Source organism: Petaurus breviceps, unplaced genomic scaffold, assembly GCF_028583685.1.
Source record: "Petaurus breviceps papuanus isolate PSGF00001 unplaced genomic scaffold, PetGlider_PUasm1.0 38, whole genome shotgun sequence".
Classification (NCBI taxonomy): domain Eukaryota; kingdom Metazoa; phylum Chordata; class Mammalia; order Diprotodontia; family Petauridae; genus Petaurus; species Petaurus breviceps.
Genome location: NW_027186304.1, coordinates 49812852 through 49834539, shown reverse-complemented (window position 1 = coordinate 49834539; position 21688 = coordinate 49812852). Strand labels below are relative to the sequence as shown.

The following is a 21688-nucleotide window of genomic DNA, read 5'->3' as shown; positions in this document are numbered from 1 at the left end:
CATAGAGGTAAATGACCTGTTCTTAGATTTCTCACTTTCTGGCCCTCTCTCTTGCCAGAGTTCTCTCATTAATTAATCAATTGACAAGTATTTATTAAGCCTAATGATATGCCAGGCTTTATGTTTAGCATGACTCAGTCTTTTTCTTACCTCTCTAGTCTTCCAATATCTTACTCCCCTCCAAATCTCCACAGTCCAGTGAACCTAAGTTTCCTTGATGTTCCTACAAAAAGATAGTCCATCACCTTACTGGAGCATTTTCACTTGCTGTCCCCCCATACCTAGAAGTCTCTCCTTTCTCATTTCTGTCCCCTGACTTCTCTGGTTTCCTTCTAGTCAGTCAAAATCCAGTCTGCAAGAAGCCTTTCCCATCCCTTTAATGCTAATGCTTTTCTTCTGAGATCCTCTCCAATTTAAGATACATGTATCTGTATACACACATATTTCTATGTATATGCATTTATGTATATACCATATATTATGTGCATAGGTACACACACATATATATGTTATACCATTTGTACACGGTTGTTTTAATATTGTCTTCACCCCTGGATTGTAAATTCCTTGTAAATTGTCTTTTTGCCCTCCTTTGTACCCCTAGTAATTAACAGTAGCTGGTACATAGTAGGAGCCTAATAAGTGCTTTGTTGACTTCCTCAAGGAGTCTAGGTTCTACTCACATTCTCCCTTGTATCACAGGGTTTTGTTTTGTCTTTTGTTTAAAACGTCTCGGCGGTGGGATTGTAAACTTCATTAGAGCGTCATCTGTGTCGTTCCTATCTTTACACCTCATTAGGAGCTCGGGACAGAACGTTGTACGTACTGCTGAGTATTTAGTAGCTAGAGGCTTTTTGCAGTGAATCGCATTGAAACTCAAGATGATTAGTAAGATCACTGCACGTTCCAGGTTTTGCAAACAGGATACTCTGACATAGTTCTGTGTTTAATCTGTAGGTTGCAGCTCTTGATTTCCAAGGGCAAGTTGAACGCTGCAATTCAACTTTCGCATTTCTCCAGTGCCGTCTGTAAGATACTTCTACACAGCCAAGGGTAGAAATCCAATCAGCTCCTTCCCTCCAGGCTTGTGTGAGTCCTGCAGGGAGCCGGAGTGGTCAGAGGGTGGAGCGAGAGCTAAAGACTTTGCACAGAGCGCCCAAGTCAGTGTATCCCCGGGAAGGGAAAGCCAGGAAAGCGCCGGGGAGGGAGGAGAGGCTCAGATGGAGCCCGCCCGGAGCTCCGGCTCTGCAGCAGGGCGGGAGCAGCAGGAGGAGGAGGCGGTGTTTCCGGGAGCTGCGCAGGCGTTGCTCGCACCTTGTTGATTAGTCAGTGCTGGGAGCGCTGCTATGGCGTTTCTCAGACCAGCGGCTCCTCCTCACACACTAGAAGCAGAGGGAAGGAGGAGAAAGAGGAGGAGGAGGAGGAGGAGGAGAGCAGCGGGCAGCCGCCGCAGCTGCAATCGGGGGGCTGGAGGAGGAGGAGCAGGAATAGCAGCAGCAGCAGCAGCAAAACTCTCACCACCGTCAGCCGCAGCAGCAGCAGCAGCAGCAGCAGCAGCAGCAGGCTCCGCCGCCACGGCTTCTCCTTAGTCCTCTGTTAATGTAAGGGAACCCGGGGCGTCTCAGCCATGTCCCGCAGCTGCAGCTGCAACAGCAGCAGAAGCAGCCGCAGCAGCAGCAACAGCAGCAGCAGCAGCGGCTGAACCGGGAGCAAAGCTCTTTCCCCCTTGTCCCCCCAACCCCAGCCCTGCTGTACCCAGCAATCTGGGAGACCTGTCTGTCCTCGCGCTTCAGCCCCCCACCGCCCCCCACCCGCAGGAGCCCGAGGAGGCAGAGGTGGTGGTAGTGGACTGGAAAGGGAGGGGGGTGTGTGTGAAGGAGGAGGCAAGGAAGATGGACCCAGTCCCCTCGCAGAGCTACAGTCTGAAGGATGTGAAGTGGAGTTCGGGGGCCGTTCCGCTGGACTTGCTGGTCAGCACTTATCGGCTGCCCCAGATCGCCCGATTGGACAGCGGTGAGTGAAGCCCCGGGGCCGGATCGCGGCTGTCCCCGGCCCAGTCCCCGCTCCAGGCCCCCAGCACTCCCTCCCCAACTGCAGTGGATTGGGGGGCGGGAGGCAGAGTGGGGAGTTGTTGCAAACCGCAGTCTACGTGTGTGTGTACGTATCTGTGTATGTGTGAGTGTGTCTGTGTAGCCGAGGGTGGGACGGACTGGCCGGAGAGCAAAAGGGCGTCCAGACAGCCAGCACTGTAGTTGAGAGGAAAGCGACACTAGCTAGTGCCCTGAACTTGGAGCCGCCTGTGCTGGAAGTCAAGTCGATTTCAGGGACGCTTTAAAAAGGGGACCCCTCCCCCAAACCCAAACAAAACCAGTTCATCCTTAGAGGGCAGATGGTCCTCTTGAAAGCACATTGGCCTTCCCGATCTGTCTGCCCCAGTTACTGAAGTTGGTTGGGAGAACCCAAAGAGGCGCCTATCTCAAGCAACTTTCTAAAAGAAGTAATTTGCCAATTTCAGGGAAGCTTGCAGCCCTGCGTGACATCTTTATTTGGGGCCAGCTTTTGGCAGGACTCAGCAGCAGCAGGTTTAGGTGGAAAGTCTTCTGAGTGACCAATGAGATGAATAGAGTAACTGGCATCCCGTTTAAAACATTTTATTGCTATACATCTGCATTCTTTACCTGAATTGAAAGGACTTTGGGACTGAGTGTAGAAAACATTGAATACAGTTAATTATTAGCTCTGATCATTTCCAGAACTGGGGAGAAAAATAAAAATAAAACTTAAACCACAAAAATATGTTTGTGGAACTTGAACTCCCAACTGGTAACTCCAGGTCCTTCTTTAAAACAAGCCTTGGTAACATAGGCAAACAAGTACCAATTCACACCTTGCAGTAATGTTTTTCCTTTTAAGAGCTGGAGTAAATTGGAAGGTGTAAATTCAAACAAGCTTTTTGGTCCCTGTTGTGTGTGATGTGTTTTCAGAGAAGCTGGACTGAATTTGAGAGGTTTATGCCATTGTAGACTGCAGAACCCCGCTGCTGTTGTTCTAAGGCTACCTGAGACACCTGGGGGCCAGGCAGCCAGGGTAATATTCTGGTCACTACATCAAGGCCACGTCAAAAGGAAAACCAAACACAGCTATTTCATTTCCAGTCAGAGGGGCTTGGGTTGCGCCTCTTTGTTTTCAGAAGCAATAGGCATACAAAACTGTGTAACGTGAGATTTAGAAATCGCCAAAGGAATTTTTATTCTCATTGTTCTTATCTCTGCCTCAGAATTTGAGGTCAGCATGTGGGGGCACAATTTAAAAAGCAGGAAAGTTCTAGGAGCTGGGGAAAATACAGGATTCTTATTTGAGGACCATAAGATTTGAAAGGCTGTGTAAATAATGTTGGATTTTTTTTTCTTAATAGTTCTTGGCTTAACTGGGAAGGAGGATAGTTACAGACATGAGTGCATACAGGTGCTTTAGTGAGACATTTCTCTCCAGAGTTGGTGGGAAAAGACTAGAGCATAAATATACTGCAGAAATGAATCCAATGTGATTCTCCCTAGTAGACCAAAATATGGTGTTTTGCAACCCCCTGGCCCCATTTCTTGCTGTTCCAGGGTTTTTATGAAATGATTTCTCTTTAAAAGGCAAAGGGCATTGAATTAGCTGGAGCAAAGTTCCCACAAAGATTTCAAAGTGGAATTAAATAAATTTACAATGAGAAAAATCTGTCTGTGACCTGCCTTATGTACCTCTTTTCCTTCCTTACCTGCCATTGTAGATCTGAATCAGAAACTCACTCCTTTATCCTTTGTTTTGCAGCAGTAATGGGTAGAATTTTTTTAAACATTTTTTTTTTCTTTAAAATCACCCATTATTTTTCACTTGCACACCCTGGTCTTTGGAGGGCAGTATTTGTGGCTTTCTGTGTTAAATCATACTCCTTGAAGCATCTGAAACTGCTCCTGCCGTGGCACTTAGGAGGCTGCAAAGTTTGTTTATTCGTGGAATTGTTCCTTGGTTACAGTGGTAGCACTGAATCATTTACTCATTAGGTTTCCCAATTTACTCCCTCCCTTCCCCACCCAAACTTTCTTGCCCCCAAGCTTTACTGTGTGTGTAGTTGGTATATTTCCCTCCTTAAAGTTTAGGCCACTGTGATACTTAAGCAACAGATTTTGGGTAGAACTTTAGATGAGTCAGTCAGTCTCAGCTCCAGCACTAGACGTGCTAGTCAGTCAGCAAGCATTTATTATGCACCTACAATGTTGCAGACCTGGAGAAGGAAATGGCAAACCACTCTGCCAAGAAAATCCCACATGGGTTTATGAAGACTTGGACAGTACGACAAAGCAACTGAACATGTTCCAGACACTGTGTTAGGCACTCATCAGTCACAGCTGTGTTGAGCCTATCTCTATTTATTAGCTTAAGCAAACCTTTATTAAGTTCCTCTTGTGTTCAGAACAGGCACTGAGGGAGATGCAAAATTGGATAAGACGTGATCATTGCCCTCATGGAGGACATAGTCTAGGCGATCAAACACCTTGTAGAAGGCTACAATAATATCAGAGTCCCCATCCATCAGTATGCAGATTTAATGAAACTGCGCATTCCTGTGCATGCGTTTAATCATTTCTGACTTGTGCATGTGTATCTTATGTCTCCTCATCAGTTGTACTTAACTTTGCTAATCATATTTTTGGGTTTTTTTTTGTTGTTGTTTTTTAAAGGAGAAGAGGTTGAGAAATGTGCCTTTGTTTGGCTCATCATTAGTCGTCTTACCTTGCTAGTGGCAAGGACCTAAACTCTAAGTAATACTTGAAGAGAGTTGGATACCATAACCACTTATGATCTTGGGCAAAAGGCATGTTACTCTTCACCTACTGTTCTAAATGGCAACATCATATCTGTCCAACCAAACTCATGATTCTTGCATTCAGGAGAGTCTAATTTTTGGGAAAAACATGGCATACAATGAAACTCTTGCCTCATAACTTCTTAGACCACTGTCTGTCTTCAAAAATTGTGGGGGGGGGGGCAGGGTGGGAGAGTTTGAGCAGAAAGGATGAGTTGGCATTTTCTTGCTAGCATTTCTACACTGTGTCTGCTGCATGGGTGCTACTTTTGAAGTTGTGGGCATGTCTGGATAAGAAAATTATGGAGGCATATGAAACATCCACTCATACTGCTTTGCCATTTTTTTAAAACAAGGAGAAGAATTCAGATGTCTTGTTCAGACTTTGCTAGGTGGTTGAACAGACAACCTTTACAACTGATCCATCGGTACCTAAATCTTGGACAGATAATGTGGATAGGTGGTAAGTGGACTCAAAATGAAATAGGAGAGTGGGCTGACTTGCTGGCAGAAATATTCATGGTACTTTTTTTTAATGAGCCTGGACTTCTTCCTGAAGCAAAGGCCCATCTCCTTGACCTTCTTAACATTCTTCCAAGCATACTATATAGCTGTGAACGATAGAATACTCCAATTTCTGAGGAAGCAAAATTACAAGTTACCCAAAAGGCAGAGTCCTGTAGGAGAAGAAGCATGATGGATTTTGTCAGGGAGATATATGACCTGAAAAGGAGGAGGGCTGATCAGATGGTGAAGCTGAGTAATAACCAAAGGAAGGTCCACATGTGATAGCCCTGCAATGTCAAGGGACCTAGAGCAAGGGTTCCCAACATGGAGTCCGTGAACTTGATTTAATTTCTTTTCATAGTTGTTTTTTAATATAATTGGTTTTCTTTGTAATCCTATTTTTTTTGCATTTTATTTTATGCATTTAAAAACTTTATTCTAAGGAGTCCATAGAGACAAAGGGAACAGTTCCTGGTACCGTGCTAAGCACTTTTACAAATATCATTTCATTGATTCTCACAATAAGTCTTCAAGTTAAGTGCTATTATTTACCATTGAGGGAACTGAGGCAGATAAGAGGTTAAGTGACTTACCCAGGATCACACAGCTATCTGAGGCTAGATTGCATGTGGATTTATTTTAGGCCCTCTATTCTTTCTGAATTCTTTTAGTTGATTATATTTAGTCCTGTGGCTTTAGTTATTCTTTCTCTATTTAGAGGTTTCTCCATCCTACTTCTCTCTTATTGTTAAGTTGTTTCAGTCGTGTCTGACTCTGTGACCCCATTTGGGATTTTCTTGGCAAAGATATTGGAGTGGTTTGCCATTTCCTTCCCCAGCTCATTTTACAGATGAGGAAACTGAGGCAAACAGGACTGAGCTACGTGCTCAGGGTCACAGCTACTAAATGTCTGAGGCCAGATTTGAACTCATGAAGATGAGTCTTCATTTCTTTTCTATTTACCGAGATATCTTTAGAGCTGTCTTTGTACTTCTAATTGCTTGTAAGATATAGCCCCTTGGAGACTGTATTAGCACCTTAGAATTAACACTTCCTGTACTGAACTCACCATCTTTCTCTTAAAATTTGCTCTTCTCTGGGGGGGGGGGGGGGGGGGGGGGGGGGGGGGCAGCTAGGTGGTGGTAGACCACCAGCCCTGGAGTCAGGTAGACCTGGGTTCAGATCTAGCCTCAGACACTTAACACAAAAAACTAGCCATGTGACCTTGGGCAAGTCACTTAACCCCAATTGCTCTAAAAAAAGGCAAAAAAAATTTACTCTTCTTCCAAATGATTCTCTAACTTTTTACTTTATGTTGACGACTCTCCCATTCTGCCATTCATGCAGGCCTAGGACTTGGGAGTCATTTTTTTCCCTCTCTCTGTAACTCCATACTTTTGGTCAGTTGCAAAATCCTTCTTCAGCCTCCATCTAGCCCCCCTTTTCTTTTTTTTTCTGGGTGCTCTCATCAGACCATCATGTTTTGTTAATCTAGTCTCTTTTAATATATTCCTAACTGGTCACCTTGCTTCTAGTCCATCATCACTCTAACCCAGCCTATTCATTGTTACTTTAATATTCAGTACCTCCCTATGACCTACTGAATAATATATAAATTTCTGATTAGACATATAAGGCCTTCCATAATTTACCTTTAGCCTGGCCCTTCAGCCTTATTTTATTAGACATTATCTGCCACACAATTCCATAGCAGCTCTGTTGGAAGGAGCCAAAGGAGCTGGTTGTCTAGTCTGAACAAGGAGCACCTGCAAAATCCTGACTAAGTAGTCCTTTAACCTTTCCCTGAAGACCTCCAGTAAGAAGCACGCACTTATGGGGAGTTAACTTATTTTACTTTCTGGCCACTCAATTAGGAAGGTATTCCTTAGCATCAACCCCATTGCTTCTGGTTCTGCCCTCTGAGGCCAGGTCAAACCAACCCAATCCCACTTCTACTTCTACCCAATCTACATTGCAACCAAACTGGATTACTCTCCTTTCTCTGCTTTGCTGACACCATCTCCCATACTTAGGATTGATTTATCACCATATCCCCATATTCCTTCCTTATGTTACTTCATTCTGAAGCTTTCTATGAGGTGAGTGTTCTCATTCCTCAGATTCTGGAACAGCATTTTTTGATTCTTCTTTTTTACTTCTATCTTGCTCTTTGTATCACAGTTATTTATCTACTTGTGTCCCATCTACCCCATTAAACTATAGGTTTCCTGAGAGTAACCCAAACTATATCTATCAGTGCATTCTCAGGGTCCAAAACCATAGACCTTGTGTATGATTAACAAGTAATAAATATTTGTTTGATTGGAAATAGTGACTGTATTTGGAATCTCAGTTCTATTATACTACTTCTGTGACTATGAACAAGGTCACTTAGCTCCTTTTTGCTTCAGTTTACTGAATTGTAAACTAAGGAAGATGGATCAAAGGATTTTTAATATCCCACAATCTTATTGAATAATTCTGTGTTATAATGAAAGCCACAGATAAAGGTTCAGGACCAGAAGAGGAAAGAGGAATTTAAGTTTAACACCCTCCCCCATTCCCAATTTTACATATGTCTCCCTAAAAATTGAGTGGGTACGGGCAGCTAGGTGGCACAGTGAATAGATCACCTGCCCTGGAGTCAGGAGTAACTGAGTTCAAATCCAGCCTCAGATACTTAATACTTACTGGCTGTATGACCTTGGGCAAGTCACTTAACCCCAGTTGCCCTGCCTTTCCTTTCCAAAAAGACCAAAAAAAAATTGAGTAGGTAAGGAATTTGCTGTTTTAATTTTGGAGGGTACCCCCCACTCCTGCCACTTTTCATGAAAGCCTCTTTTTGGAGCAGGGGGAGCTGTGCATAAAGTTTGGTTTAAAGTAGAGGTGTCAAATATGTGGCCCTGCCTAGACTATGCTTGAGCATCGACAGTTTTTGTTTTACAAAAATTTGGATTATGCATATTTGACATTGCCTAATTCTGAAAGGAATCCTCATTCCAAAAACACACGTATGTGTCCTCTCTCTCTCTGCTCAGCCCCTCAGCTCTGTGTCCATGGCTCCCCATACCCACCCCACCAAAAAAAAAAAAAATTCTTCTTGAACATGTTAAAGTTTAGGCAACATTAAAAAAAGAAAACCTCCAAGTAAAAGCAGGATACTGGGTTGCTTACTGCTGCTCCTGGCTTTGGGGGCTGAGATGATTGCATAGCTCCAACCACTAGAAGTTGGGTTCCCTGTCTGCCTACCTGCACGTTATGGCCTCTCCTGTCCCAGCCCTGGCATGTAGCCTGTCCTCTCCACTCTAGGCCCTGGTATGACTGGCCTGGTCCCTAGGTATTCCAACTCCTGTTCTCCCTTCCCTGTCCTGGCCCCCACTTGTCCTTGATCCTGTGTATCCCTGCCACTCTCCATTCCCCCCCATCCATGGGCAAATTCTCATGAAGTAAAAATTGTTGAGTTCACTTAACATACTGTGTTTCCCTGATAATAAGACACTGTCTTATTATTTTTTTGGACAGAAAAACACCAGAGGGCTTATTTTCAGGGGAGGGCTTATTTTAATGAACATTGACAGCAATTTTAATGAACAGGTAAATGTGAACAAAAAAATGTACCTTTATTCAATAAGCAAATCACTGGGGAAGAACAGGGTGACGCGCTCACTGCTGCAGCTCTGATTGGATGCAGCTCGGAGCACAGCATGCATTTCACCCGGGGCGGGAAACGGTGCATACAGAAGGTACCGTAATGTAGCGTGTAGCACAGGGGATCACCTTCACTACAGCAGCAATCTAAATAGGGCTTATTTTGGGGGGAGGGCTTATTTTAGAGGAATCTTACACAGTAAGGGGAGGGCTTATTTTTGGGATAGGTCTTATTATTGGGGAAACACGGTAATAAAGCAAGAACTGTCTGTAATTCATGAATCGGATTATTTAACAAAATATCAAGGAGAGAAATAAATAATAAAATGAATAAAAATACCATAAGACATAGATGGCATTACATTTTTTTTTAAAAAGTCACTCTTTTGGTTTTTTTAACTCACTTTTTTAACTATCACTTAAAAAACTCACTTTATTTTAAACAGTAGCATTACATTTTTTTTTTTGCCTTTCAGAAGGCAATTGGGGTTAAGTAACTTGCCCAAGGTTACACAGCTAGTTTTTTTGTGTGAGTGTTAAGTGTCTAAGGCCCGAACCGAACTCAGGTCCTCCCGACTCCAGGGCGGTAGCATTACATTTTAACACTAAGTCAGTATGCAGCCTGCAAGGATCCATATGTGTGGATCAGTGGTCTCTTTTCTATTTGAGTTTAACATTACTGGTCTAGAGCAGCTGATAAAAGGTGAATGGCCCCATTTGCTCTAAATAGAAGCAAGAACATATATTGGTAACAATGGCAGCTATCCTGATCCGTAGGGGAGATCTATTCTTAGGTTAAAGCTATAAGAATATCAGTAATATTCTTCCATTCTCCCTCCCCCCATTCATCTTGCTAGTTACCTGCCAGTAGCTGAGGGGGAAGGAAAGAGTTCTCTAGTCAGTTTCAGTAATTCCTCTCTTCCAAATTGTTTTGATTAAAGTTTTGAAAGGTGACCTTTCCTAAACTGATCTAGCCTCAGAATGCTTTGGGACTTCAGTAACGGAACCCAGAGGCGCTGCTAGTCTGAGGATATAGAATATCCTTGAACTGTTCAACGGGGACTGGACTGCCAGGGGAAATAATAAGTTCCCCCTCTGAAGTATGGTGTCCAAAAGGAGGAAGGTGATGATCCTGCTGAACTTTGTCCTCATCAGACTCCATCTGTGGAAACTTTTTACTTCTGGGTGTCATGTTTCCAGAAGGACATGACTGAGTAGGAAGTTATCCAAAGAAAGGCCAGACTATGCTACTTGAGTTATCAGCTAAGGATGGTTCACCTGGGAAAGAGAAGACCGAGAGGGTGGCACTTGATAATGGCCTTCAGATACTGGAAGTTCTATCTTACGGAATTGGGTTGTTCTAACAGTGGTGGGTACAAGTAGCTAGTAGCCGATTTTGAGGGAAAACTTCCTCTATGAGTGATCCCAATAGGAATGGTTTGCTAGATTAAGTAGTGGGTTTTTTCTAGAAGAGGTCTTTTAAGAACAGGCTGCATGACCATTTTTTTCTTCTTTTTTTTAAATTTAGGTGTCATAAACTATTCTTATCCCTATTTTGTATTTCTCTCTAAATAGAGACGGTTGTTATGGCCATATGCAAATTCACTTTATTTTTTCCTCTCCAAACTATTTATGTGACATTGTCAGATTAATCTTTCTAAAGCATGTTTACCCCCCTGCTCAAAAGCCCTTAGTGGCTCCCTATGCACTACCAGTTGAATCCAAACTACCTCTAGTGGCATTCAAACTCTCCTCAATCTGACTCCAAATGACTCCTCTGTACATGCTCTTTGTTCTAGGAAGACTGGATACTACCTTTTCCCTGAATAGGCCCTGTGTGTTTGTTGTTTAAGTCATCATTATTATTAGCTTATATTTATGTAGCATTTCTATAAATTATCACATTTGCTTATTGCAACAACCCTATGAAAGAAATGGTGCTGGGGTATTAAAAATAAAGTGAATGTGTATTTATCACTTCCAGGTTTGCTGAGTACTCTAGATGGATGGATCATCTTATTTGATCTATTTTTACCATTAATCCAAGGATGTGGCTGACTCACATAAAGCAAAAAGCTAGCTGTGTGTTTGACTGCAAATCATTTATTTGCCCCTTGTCTTTCACTTTGAGAACAAAAATTTTACTTTGAAGCAAAGCAAGCTTAATGTCTCCTCCTTTCATTAGTTCCAGTGGTAAGGACTTGTTTGTAAAAAAGTCTAACTGCTTATGTTATTCAGTGACCCATCTTTCTAGGCTGTCTCAACCCTGCCTTGAAACCATATACTCTCTGTTTTATTCCCAGACAATAAGTTTCCTTTATGCCAATGAATGAATGTTCCATAGTGGTGAATGAAGAAATCAGAACTCCTAAGTCTCTTCCCAGCTCTTCTGCTGACTCACTCCCTACAATTATGGGCATTCCGATTCTGTTAATTTCCAGTTCAGGAGAAGAATTTAAATACTCCTTGTTGAGCAGTGGAAGCTTAATGAATGTTTGTTAAACACTTTTGAGATCTTGATTAAAAAATGCAATATTGAATTCTTTTTAGCTATGAAGATATTTATCATTAAAGATGCTACTTAGCTTGTAAAGTCAGCATGTTTGGTTGAAGCTTAAAGGAGAATATTATCTGTTAGCTGTATTTAAATATGTATTCTTGTAAAGGTTTAATATCGCACATATTCTGCATTTTTGCATCATTGGGAAAATTAATTTGGCCAATTAATTGTACTTCTTAAGATGATTTTTGAAGTACCTCTTCTAGTTTCAGTGTTTAAAATGAGAGCTTACCTTTGACAACTGCTACTGTGTTTCCCCAATAATAAGACACTGTCTTATTATTTTTTTTTTGGACAGAAAAACACCAGAGGACTTATTTTCAGGGGAGGGCTTATTTTAATGAACATTGACAGCAATTTTAATAAACAGGTAAATGTGAACAAAAATATGTACCTTTATTCAATAAGCAAATCACTGGGGAAGAACAGGGTGACGCGCTCACTGCTGCAGCTCTGATTGGATGCAGCTCGGAGTGCGGCATGCATTTCACCCGGGGGGGGGGGGAATGGTGCATACAGAGGGTACCGTAATGTAGCGTGTAGCACAGGGGATCACCTTCACTACAGTAGCAATCTCAATAGGGCTTATTTTTTGGGGAGGGCTTATTTTAGAGGAATCTTACACAGTAAGGGGAGGGCTTATTTTTGGGATAGGTCTTATTATCGGGGAAACACGGTACTTCTATCTGGAAACTCATTCTGGAAAAAAAAAAAGATATGGTTGGAGGAGGGCAAAAGCTTGGCTTTTTATACAGTTGTTTTGTGTCTAGCTGTTGCCAGTGTGGGTGACTGGGAATCATTGGGAGGAATGAGTTAGTCAGGGAAAGGTAATTAAAATGGCTGATGAAGCCTGTTTGATTAACTCTTGGGTTGTCTTCCACAAAGGGATCTGCAGCTTATGGTTACTATTTCAATAAATCAGAAATTATTTTTTAATTATCTACTGTGTGCCAGACATTCTGCTAGACATGGGGAATACAAAAACAGAAATAAAACAGGCTCTACTCTTACAAGGCTGATGTCAATATATAGAAAATAGATACCAAGAGAGGTTAGGGGTGAGAAAGCAGATACTGCTACTAAGTGGAAAAAATCAGGAAAAGCTTAATTCAGAAGACAGGTGCTTGATCTGAGTTTTGAGGGAATCTAGAAATCCTAAAAAGCAGAGATGAGGAGGGAATGCTTTCCCCCAGTAGAAAACAGCCTCTGTAAAGGAGTAGATATACAAAGTGGAGTGTTTTATAGGAGGAGTATTGAGGATACCAGTTTAGCTGAATAGTATAATGCATATAGGGCAAGTAAAGTATAACAAGGGTAAATTGGAGCCAGGTTGTGAAGGAATTTTCCAACAGGAGTTTATATTTGGTTGTAAATCAGGGATTCCTAATCTGAGGTTCATTAATTTGTGGTTTTAAAAAAAATTGATAACTTTAAATATAATTGCTTTCCTTTGTCATCTTGTGCATTCTATTTTACACATTTGAAAACAAGATTTTGAGAAGAGGTCCATAGACTTTACCAGATTGCCAAAGGGGGTCCATGACACAAAAAAGATTAAGAGAACAGGTATTTTATTGGGTGGGTAAACTGATGGGGCACACAATATAGGTAGGTAGTGATTATCAACTACATTCAATTGTTGCACTATTGGTAACATTGGAATATTTGATTTGGCCAGTGGGAATATCCGACTCATAAATTTGTTATTCATCCATCTCTACCCCATGTTGATTGGCTAGGAGTTAAGGCAGTTGACTGACTAGTGTTGCTCTAGTAAGAAATTTCTATCAGAGGAACTTGACCCATGTCAAGAAATGGGTAATTGACCATGCTTGAAAGGAGTAATTGGTAACTGCTGTGGTCTCCAGGAGACCTGTAAAACTTAGCCCCCCAGCACCTCCACAGCACCATTCCCCCAGCAATCACTTCATTGTATAATGTCTGATCTTGAAACCTAACAGGACTTCTAGAGATAGACAAGCTAGATCCCAGGTTGGCTTTGAAGGAATTTTCAGTTAAATTCTGTTTTTGAAAGAGATACCATCAACCTGGATATGGATCCCTAATCTTTTTCGGTCCCTAACAAATGCTTTTGGGTCTGTTCATTACTTTGAGTATCAGAAATCTGAATGGGTCTAAAAAAACCAAACTTAGGTACTTCTCAATTTTCTTTTAATAACCTACTCTGATCAAGGTACTCTACCAAGTATTGGAAATGAAGCTGTCCCTGAACTGAAGGAGCTTATATTTTCCTTTGGAATGCAACATGAACCTAAGTAAGTTAGTATAAAATTAAATATAAGTTGAAGTAAAGTAATTTAAGGAGACAGAAAATGAACTAACAACTAAGGGACTCAGAGAAATCTTCATAGAAGAAGTAGTAACTCAGACATAGCAGTTGGAATCATTGTTGATATTTGCTAGAATGGTTTTAAGTAGAGTGGTTGGGTTTCAAAGCCAGATTGCAAGGTGGAAAGGAAGTAAAGCTTCACTTTCTTCCACCATAAAATGGGAATATGGGAATAATAATAGCACCTACCTCTTAGGGTTGTAGTGAAAATTAAATGGATGATATTTGTAAAACACTTAGCACAGTGTTTGGCACATAGTAGGTGCATAATTGATTCACTAAGGAAGTGTAGATGACTCTAGAGTACAGGGATGAGGACATTGGGTTTTAAAGAACTTGATTCAAGTTAGATAAAATTAAGACTGTAGCCAGAGATTCTCTGCCTTTGAGAATTAAATGGATACAAACCTCATTGTAAATTCATGAGTGCTTTAATACTTAATGCTCTCAAAAGCTTTTATTGCTTTTGCTTGGGTTTTGTGTAAAATGCCCAAGTGCCATATTTCTGGTAGTTCAGGTGTTGGGCAAAAGAAGCGACTTTCCCCATTGTAACTCCTTTCGTCTTCTATGTTAGGAGTGAATCATAAACTTTAAAACCTGTGCTACTGCTGTTAAAACATAATTGAAATTCACAGATAATAATAATAATTATACCTAGGGTTTATATAGCACTTTAAGGCTTGCAAAGGCGTTTACATATATCAACTCATTTATCCTCACGATGATCCTGGGCCCTGTTATTTTCCCCATTTTACATATGGGGAGACTGAGGCAGACAGTGGTTAAATGACTTTCCCATTTCATACCCCTAGTAAGTTTCTGAGGTCTGATTTGAACTCAGGTCTTCCTGATTCCACACCAGGCACTCTATCCACTTTACCACCACCCTGCTTTAAGATGTCTGATCTTTCACTTTGTTTTTGACAACAAACATGTTTTGTTCTTAAAAAATGTCTTATTGATGTCCTCCTGATTCCAGGTCTACTGCCTAACCACCTTCCCCGCCCCCCCCACCTCCTTACACCTTTTGACCTGCCCTAGAGCAATAAAGCGGTTATCTTGACTTTAATTTCCTCTTAATTTCTTTTATCCAGCTTCTGGTGAAGGTATTAAAGATTACTGAAATGGCCCCCAAAATAGAGCTACAGAAGATAACAGAGGGTCAGAATAATTAACCAGTGAGTAGACAAAGAGTACTGCTATACTATCAGCCAGTTTGGGGTCTGAAATAGCTATAAATAGTTAAGCTTATCAGGATTTCAGTTGCCTGTATAGCTAGAACTAAAGTAGAAGACTCTATCCAGAAACTCTTTTTATTTTTAGAGCTCATTGTGCTCCAAATAAGCAGCCTTGAACTTATTTTAAAGTACACTAAAAAAGTGTGAGATGCTTTCCTTTCTTCTTTCCTTATCCCAGCTTAAAACAGTTTGTGGAAGGGCATTGTGGAGAATCTTTATTTTGTGATAGATTCTGAGCTAAACTTCTTGCTATGCTGGGATTGGGAGACAAGAGGAGGAAAGGAGTAAGTGAAGTATATGATTTATTTGGCTTTTCACAGCAGAAGGGAGAAAGCAACAACATGATGTTGTACTTGGATTTGAGGGTATGCCTTGGGGTTATATCTAAGAACACAGCCAGCAAATAAGATCTGAAAGTCATCTTGTTTTGCAGTGGAGAACTGAATCTTGCTCATGGAGGCTTACTCTTCTATTTCCGTGGCTGTGGGAGGCCTGAGAAATTTGTTTTTCTAAAGAAACTTTTCATTTTAAAGCTAGTGCTACCCTAGGGTGTCTGTGAAAATGATAGTAACTTGTAAAATGCCTTCTGGAATCGGAGTCCAGATGCCTTGGCAACAAGTTCCCCCTAGGGAAGAGTTTGTTTTAAAATGATACTTTGCTGAACTGGCATGTGTCTGAGTGTGTTTGGAATTGGAAAAAAAAAAAAAACATTTGCAGGTTAATTTAAATTCCTTCTAGCCATAAACTACTTAATAGACACAGCAAACTTATTTTGTCCTCTATCTCATGTATTATATACTTTAAATGTAATATTCTCATTAAAAAATCCTTCTTGCTTTTAGACTCAGAATTTTAGAGTTAACAGGACTTGAGAGATCTCTGGTCCAATCTTTGTTAATTCAGTTGTGTCTGACTCTTTGTGACCCCTTTTGGGGTTTTCTTGGCAAAGATACTGAAGTGGTTTGCCATAACCTTCTCCAGCTCATTTTATAGATGAGGAAACTGAGACAAACAGGGTTAAATGACTTGCCTAGAGTCACACAGCTAGTAAGTGTCTAAAGCCAGATTTGAACTGAGATCTTCCTGATAGCATGCTATCCACTATGCCACCCAGCTTGGAGGCATTATAGAATAGGATAAAGACCACCAGTCTTGGGATCAGAAAACTTTGGATCAAGTGTCAGCTGAAACACTCGAAATAAACACTGTGCTGAATAATGACCCACCCTCTTGGAGTGTCAGTTTCCTCATTTCCTTAATTGTAAAATGGAAATGGTAATAGCTATATAGTCAGCCAGTCAGTGGACTAGCATTTATTAAGTGCCTACTGTGTGCCTGGCATTGTGCTAAGTTCTAGTGATAGAAATAAAAGCAAAAACTGCCCCTGACCTCATGGAATTCACAGCTTAACGAGGGAGATAATATGCTAACAATTATATAAAAATAAGATATATACAGAATACATTGAGGCTAATCCCAGAGGGAAGTAAAGGAGGGCTGGGAATGCTTCTTGCTGAAGGCAGAACTCTTATCTCAGATGGAAGGAAGCCAGAGAAGCCAGGAGATGGAGATGAGGAGGGAGAGCATTCCAGGCATGGGGGCCAAGCAGGGAAATTGCCTGGAGCCAAGAGATGGAGTGTCTGTTTCAAGGAACCCCAAGGAAGCCATTCTTACATCTCAGAATATATTGAGGGGTGTGAGTTATAAGAAGAGGAGAAATTATGACGAGGTTATGTTACAAAGAACTCTGAAAGTGAAACAGGATTTTATAATTGATGTTGGAAGTAATAGGGAGCTACTGGGGTTTGCTGAATGTGTGTGTGTGTGTGTGTGTGTGTGTTTTGGCAAGGCAATCGGAGTAAAGTGACTTACGTGTCAAGTGTGTAAATCTGGATTTGAATTCAGGTCCTCCTAATTCTAGGGCCGGTGCTCTATCCTGTGCAGCCTAGCTGCCCCAAGGATGACCTGCAAGGTCCATCCATATTTTGGGGGGGGAGTGAGGCAGGATTAAGTGACTCACCCAAGGTCACACAGCTAATAAGTGTCAAGTATCTGAGGCCAGGTGTGTGTGTGTGTGTGTGTGTGTGTGTGTGTGTATATGTGTGTGTGTGTGTGTGTGTGTGTGTGTGTGTGTAGGATCAGAGGATTTAGAGCCAAGTGGGACCTTAGATGTAATCTAGACTTGATGAACCCTCTTGTTTTACAGGTAGAGTAACTGAGCCCCAAAGTCACAGTAGGAGAGCTGGCATTTGAACCTAGTCATTTGATCCTAACTCTAGAATTCTTTTCACTAATTTTAGTAAAGTGCTTTGTAAGTTTTAATGGTTCAAATAAGTGTGTTCTGTTCTTATGATGAAAAATGTCAGATGCAAGGATTAATATCAATATTTTACTTTCCTTGAAACAAATTTTAACAACCATATTATATGAAGAACAGCCGAAAGAAATATTGATGATTAGCCTCAAGAAGAAATGTAAGGAATATACAATACCCGCCTTCAAATACTTGAGGGCAGAAATCCTGTAGAAATAGTATTAGGTTTAGTCTATGTAACTTTAGATGGCAGATGTTGGGGAGGCATTCAGGTAAAGTTGGCCCAATTGAAGGAAGAGCTTCCTGACAGAGTTGTTGACTAGTGAGTTAGTCAGCTCCCCATCTCTCAGAGTTTGGATAGAACACAGACAGTCATCTGCAAGGGATGGTGTATGTAGATAAGATTCCCATAAAGGGGTGATAGGCTGGCTTAGATGAAGCCTCAGATTTAGAACTGGAGGTGACTTATGAGACCATCTAGTCCAATCCTTTTTTAAAGATAAGGAACCGAGGCTCAGGAGGCTAATTGTCCATGGTTACATATAACTTCTAAGGTGTCTAATCTAGATGAGATTGTATTGTTAATACTAGACCCCAAACCCTAGGTCCATAACTAGATTGTAATTTTAAGGTTCTTTAAGATTCAGTTATTTACAGTTTCTACATGGAGTCTACATCCTGCTTCAGTCCAAAGTCCATTTACATAAACCATTTTATTAATATTCTACTGCGTTGAATACTATTGAACACAGACAAGAAGGATGTCTATTACACATCTGTATTCAAACTAGTTGCAGCCATTGTGTGTACTTACATACAATAAATCATAATAATAGCTAGCTGGTGCTTTATATGTGTAGCTTTATATATCTTATTTGATTCTCACCACAATCCTGGGAGGTGGGCCCTGTTATCTTTCTCATTTTACAGATGGTAAAATTGAGGGAGACAATGGTTATATGAATTTCCCAAGGTCACAGAGCTAGTAAGTGTCTGAGACCAGATTTCGACTTGGGTCTTCCTGACTCCAGGTCCAGTACCCTATCAACTACATCACTTAGATGTCTCAAATAAACTTCTCCCCTTCCCCTCCCCTGCCAAATTTGACCAGTCCCACAGCAGTAAAAATGTAATGATAATGTAATAGAGTGTCCAACACTCTTCGCTGTGCTGTCTGGCTGACGGTGTACATGGGACAAGACCAGAATATATAGCTTTTAAAAGCAGAGAAGTTGCAGTATAATGTTCTCTATGTAAGTGATCCAATACAGGCCACTGATAAGCAAGTAGCAGCTAGTGGTATTTCATGTACATGTGCCATAGTCAGCGTCAGTTTTGATCACTGGCTACTAACACTGACCAGATCTGGGTTTAAAATTTTCTCTAATTATGTATGAAGCTTCTCCATCAATGTCCTGAAAATGAAATTCCTCTACTTATTTGCCTAATGAAATTACGGGAGGCAGGGTCAAGGTAGAATTGCAAGAGAATTGAAGCCAGAGACTTAGAGTAAATATGAACCCGAGAACTGGAGAATTTTAGAACCGGAAGGGGGCTGAGAGGTTGTCTGGTAATACTCTTGTTTCAGGAAAATTCTGTCAGAATTATAAAACATTATATCAATATGAGCTATTATGTTATTTTTAGATCTACACACATTTATGTACCTACTTAATACTAGGAGAGAAACATAAACTCAAAAAAGTATTTCCCTTCAGAAAGCTTACTTGAGGGGCGTGTAGCCAGACAATAAAGAATTCGAGGGTCATGCATCGGAGAGAACAGGAAAGGTTGCTCAAAGAAGTTGGCACCTTAGCTAAGCCTTGAAGGAAGGTAAAGATTAGGAACCATGGAGATGATGGTGTATGTACTGAGTGAGTGATGGTATAGAAAATGGCACGTTGGGTTTGGGGAACGGTAGTACACTTTGCCGGGAACATTGAGTATGTGAATAAAGAAGTAATATGGAATAAGAGTCAGATAGAATTGAAGAGTTTGTATTTTATCCTAGAGTTCAGAGTGGGGCCACAGGAGGTTTGTGAGTGGGATGTGGCATGGTTAGATCTGCACCATTCAAAGATTATTTTGGCAGCTGTATAAACAAGATGGCAGCTATATGGCTCAGTACACAGAGTCAGGAAGATTCATCTTCTAGAGTTCAAATCTGGCCTCAGATACTTACTAGCTGTGTGACCCTAGGCAAGTCATTTAACCCTGTTTGTCTCAGTTTCCTCATCTATAAAATGAGCTGGAAAAGGAAATGGCAAACCCCTCCAGTATCTTTGCCAAGAGAACCCCAAATGGGGCCATGAAGAGTCAGACATGACTGAACACCAACTGTAAAGAAGGTGTTTTGACCAGGGAATAGATGAGAATGGGAGACCAGTGAGGAAGCTGTAACGGGACCCATGTTTTCCTTCACCTGTGCCAGAATGGTGTCTATGTGAGTGGAGACAAATCTGAAAAAATATAGTGGAGCTCAAACTTCTAGAACTTGAGAACTGATTGGATGTGTTCATTGAGGGAGAGGGGAGAGTCAAAGGTAGGTGTGTTTTTGAACCTGACTGCATAGGGTGTTGATGGTGTTCCCATTAGAAATGTAAGTTGGGAGGAGAGACAGCTTTAAGACAGGATGATGAGTTTAGTTAAGTTTAAGTTGCTAGTCCAACATCCAGATAAAGATGGCCAACAGGTGTTCAGAGAGACAAGACTTCTGTTCAAGTGGCATGATTTTAGGCTTTATAGATTTCAGAGACTTTTGTATAGAGATGATGATTGAACCCTTAGAAGCAGAAGTCCATAGACGTTGTGAATTTTCTCAAATCGTGTGGATAGTAAATGGCATATCACTAGAATTTCACTCTCCTAAATTCCAATCCAGTGCTGTTTTCATTTACACCTCAGATATGAGAAGGACATATAGCTGACCACATTTGATAATTTGAGTAGATTGTGTCAGTTGGATACAATTAGAGCAAAATAGTGCCATCTCTCTCTCTTACTTTTTTACTCTAAATTTTAAGCACTTTAGTTGAGTGGGTGTCATTGACCTTGGTAAATGTAGTGAAATTTTGAGTGTGATATATACATGTGAGAGTTGGGTTTTTTTTTTTTCTGAGATTTGAAGAGCATTCCAGCTGATAATCTCCCGTGCAGTATTGAATGGCATTCACATTATGCCAAAAGCTACAATTTACTGTGGTATTTCTGTTCAGATGGTTTCATAAAAGTACAACTTTCCTAGACCAACTATACATTACTGTTCCATTATTCCTCTTAATTGAATTACCTTGAAGGTTGTGGTCCTCTTGTGGTGCAAAACTATTAAGGGCATTACTAATTATGAACAGTAAGCATGTTTCCTAACTGGCATATCTCTTGGCACCAATCTATCCCTTGAAAATATAATCTGTCAATGTAACTGCTGATTTATACAGTTGTAATATGTATTTTGTATTAGGAATAGGAATGTTGTTAGTCTACTGCATATTTTTTCTGATCCAGCCTTTATTTGTATTGATGCAGAAAGTTCCTCTGTATGGAAACTCCCCTAAGCTCAGGTGGGGAGTTGTTCTCTCTACAGAGTGACTTAGTGAGTTGTCCGCATCATGGAGACATTAAATGATTTGCCCAGAATAATACAGCCAGTATGTGTGAGGGATAGCACTTAAGATCATAAATCTGGAATGTCTCACAGGTTGTTTTGTGCGGCCCCTTAAATTTACAGACATAGAAATAAAGGCCCAGGAGGGTTGTGACTTGTCCAAAGTAAATAGGTTGTTTTTTCAGTCCTGTTGGACTTTTCATGACCACATCTGGAGTTTTCTTGGCAAAGATGCTGGAGGGGTCTGTCATTTCCTTCTCCAGTTCATTTTATAGGTGAGGAAACTGAGGCAAACAGGGGTAAGTGACTTGCCCAGGATCACCCAGCTAAGTAAGTGTCTGAGGTTGGATCTGAACTCAGTTCTGGCCCTCTGTAACTGCACCACTTGGCTGCCAGTTATATAGGTAGTAAGGGTCAAAGGTAAGGTTGGAGCTAAGGTCTTTTGAGTTCAGAGGCAGTGCTTTTACCTCTGTACCACAAAACTAGACTGTCCTGGATCTGAGACTGGCTCTCTATCCATTATTGTGCACTAACTCTTGTTCAGGTAAATACTTTCCATGGTTTCTAATGAAAACAAAAACATTAGCTTTTGGGAACAGTTAGCTAGCTTGGTTT

At 41.1% G+C, this 21688-nt stretch overlaps 1 protein-coding gene and 1 long non-coding RNA gene across 3 annotated transcripts in view; one reads left to right on the top strand and one right to left on the bottom strand.

Moving 5' to 3' along the window:
- LOC138170499 (uncharacterized) overlaps positions 1–1342 on the bottom strand; it is a 10836-nt gene extending 9494 nt beyond the window's left edge. The window contains exon 1 of the long non-coding RNA XR_011170638.1: positions 684–1342. This is a non-coding gene — a long non-coding RNA (uncharacterized lncRNA). The remainder of the gene's footprint in view (positions 1–683) is intronic.
- A 242-nt stretch (positions 1343–1584) lies between these two features.
- The window catches only part of GAREM1 (GRB2 associated regulator of MAPK1 subtype 1), a 216486-nt gene continuing 196382 nt past the window's right edge, over positions 1585–21688 (top strand). For both annotated transcript variants that reach the window (XM_069099868.1, XM_069099867.1), the window contains exon 1: positions 1585–2013. In XM_069099868.1, the coding sequence (XP_068955969.1) occupies positions 1893–2013 (121 nt within the window). In that variant the 5' untranslated portion in view covers positions 1585–1892. The remainder of the gene's footprint in view (positions 2014–21688) is intronic.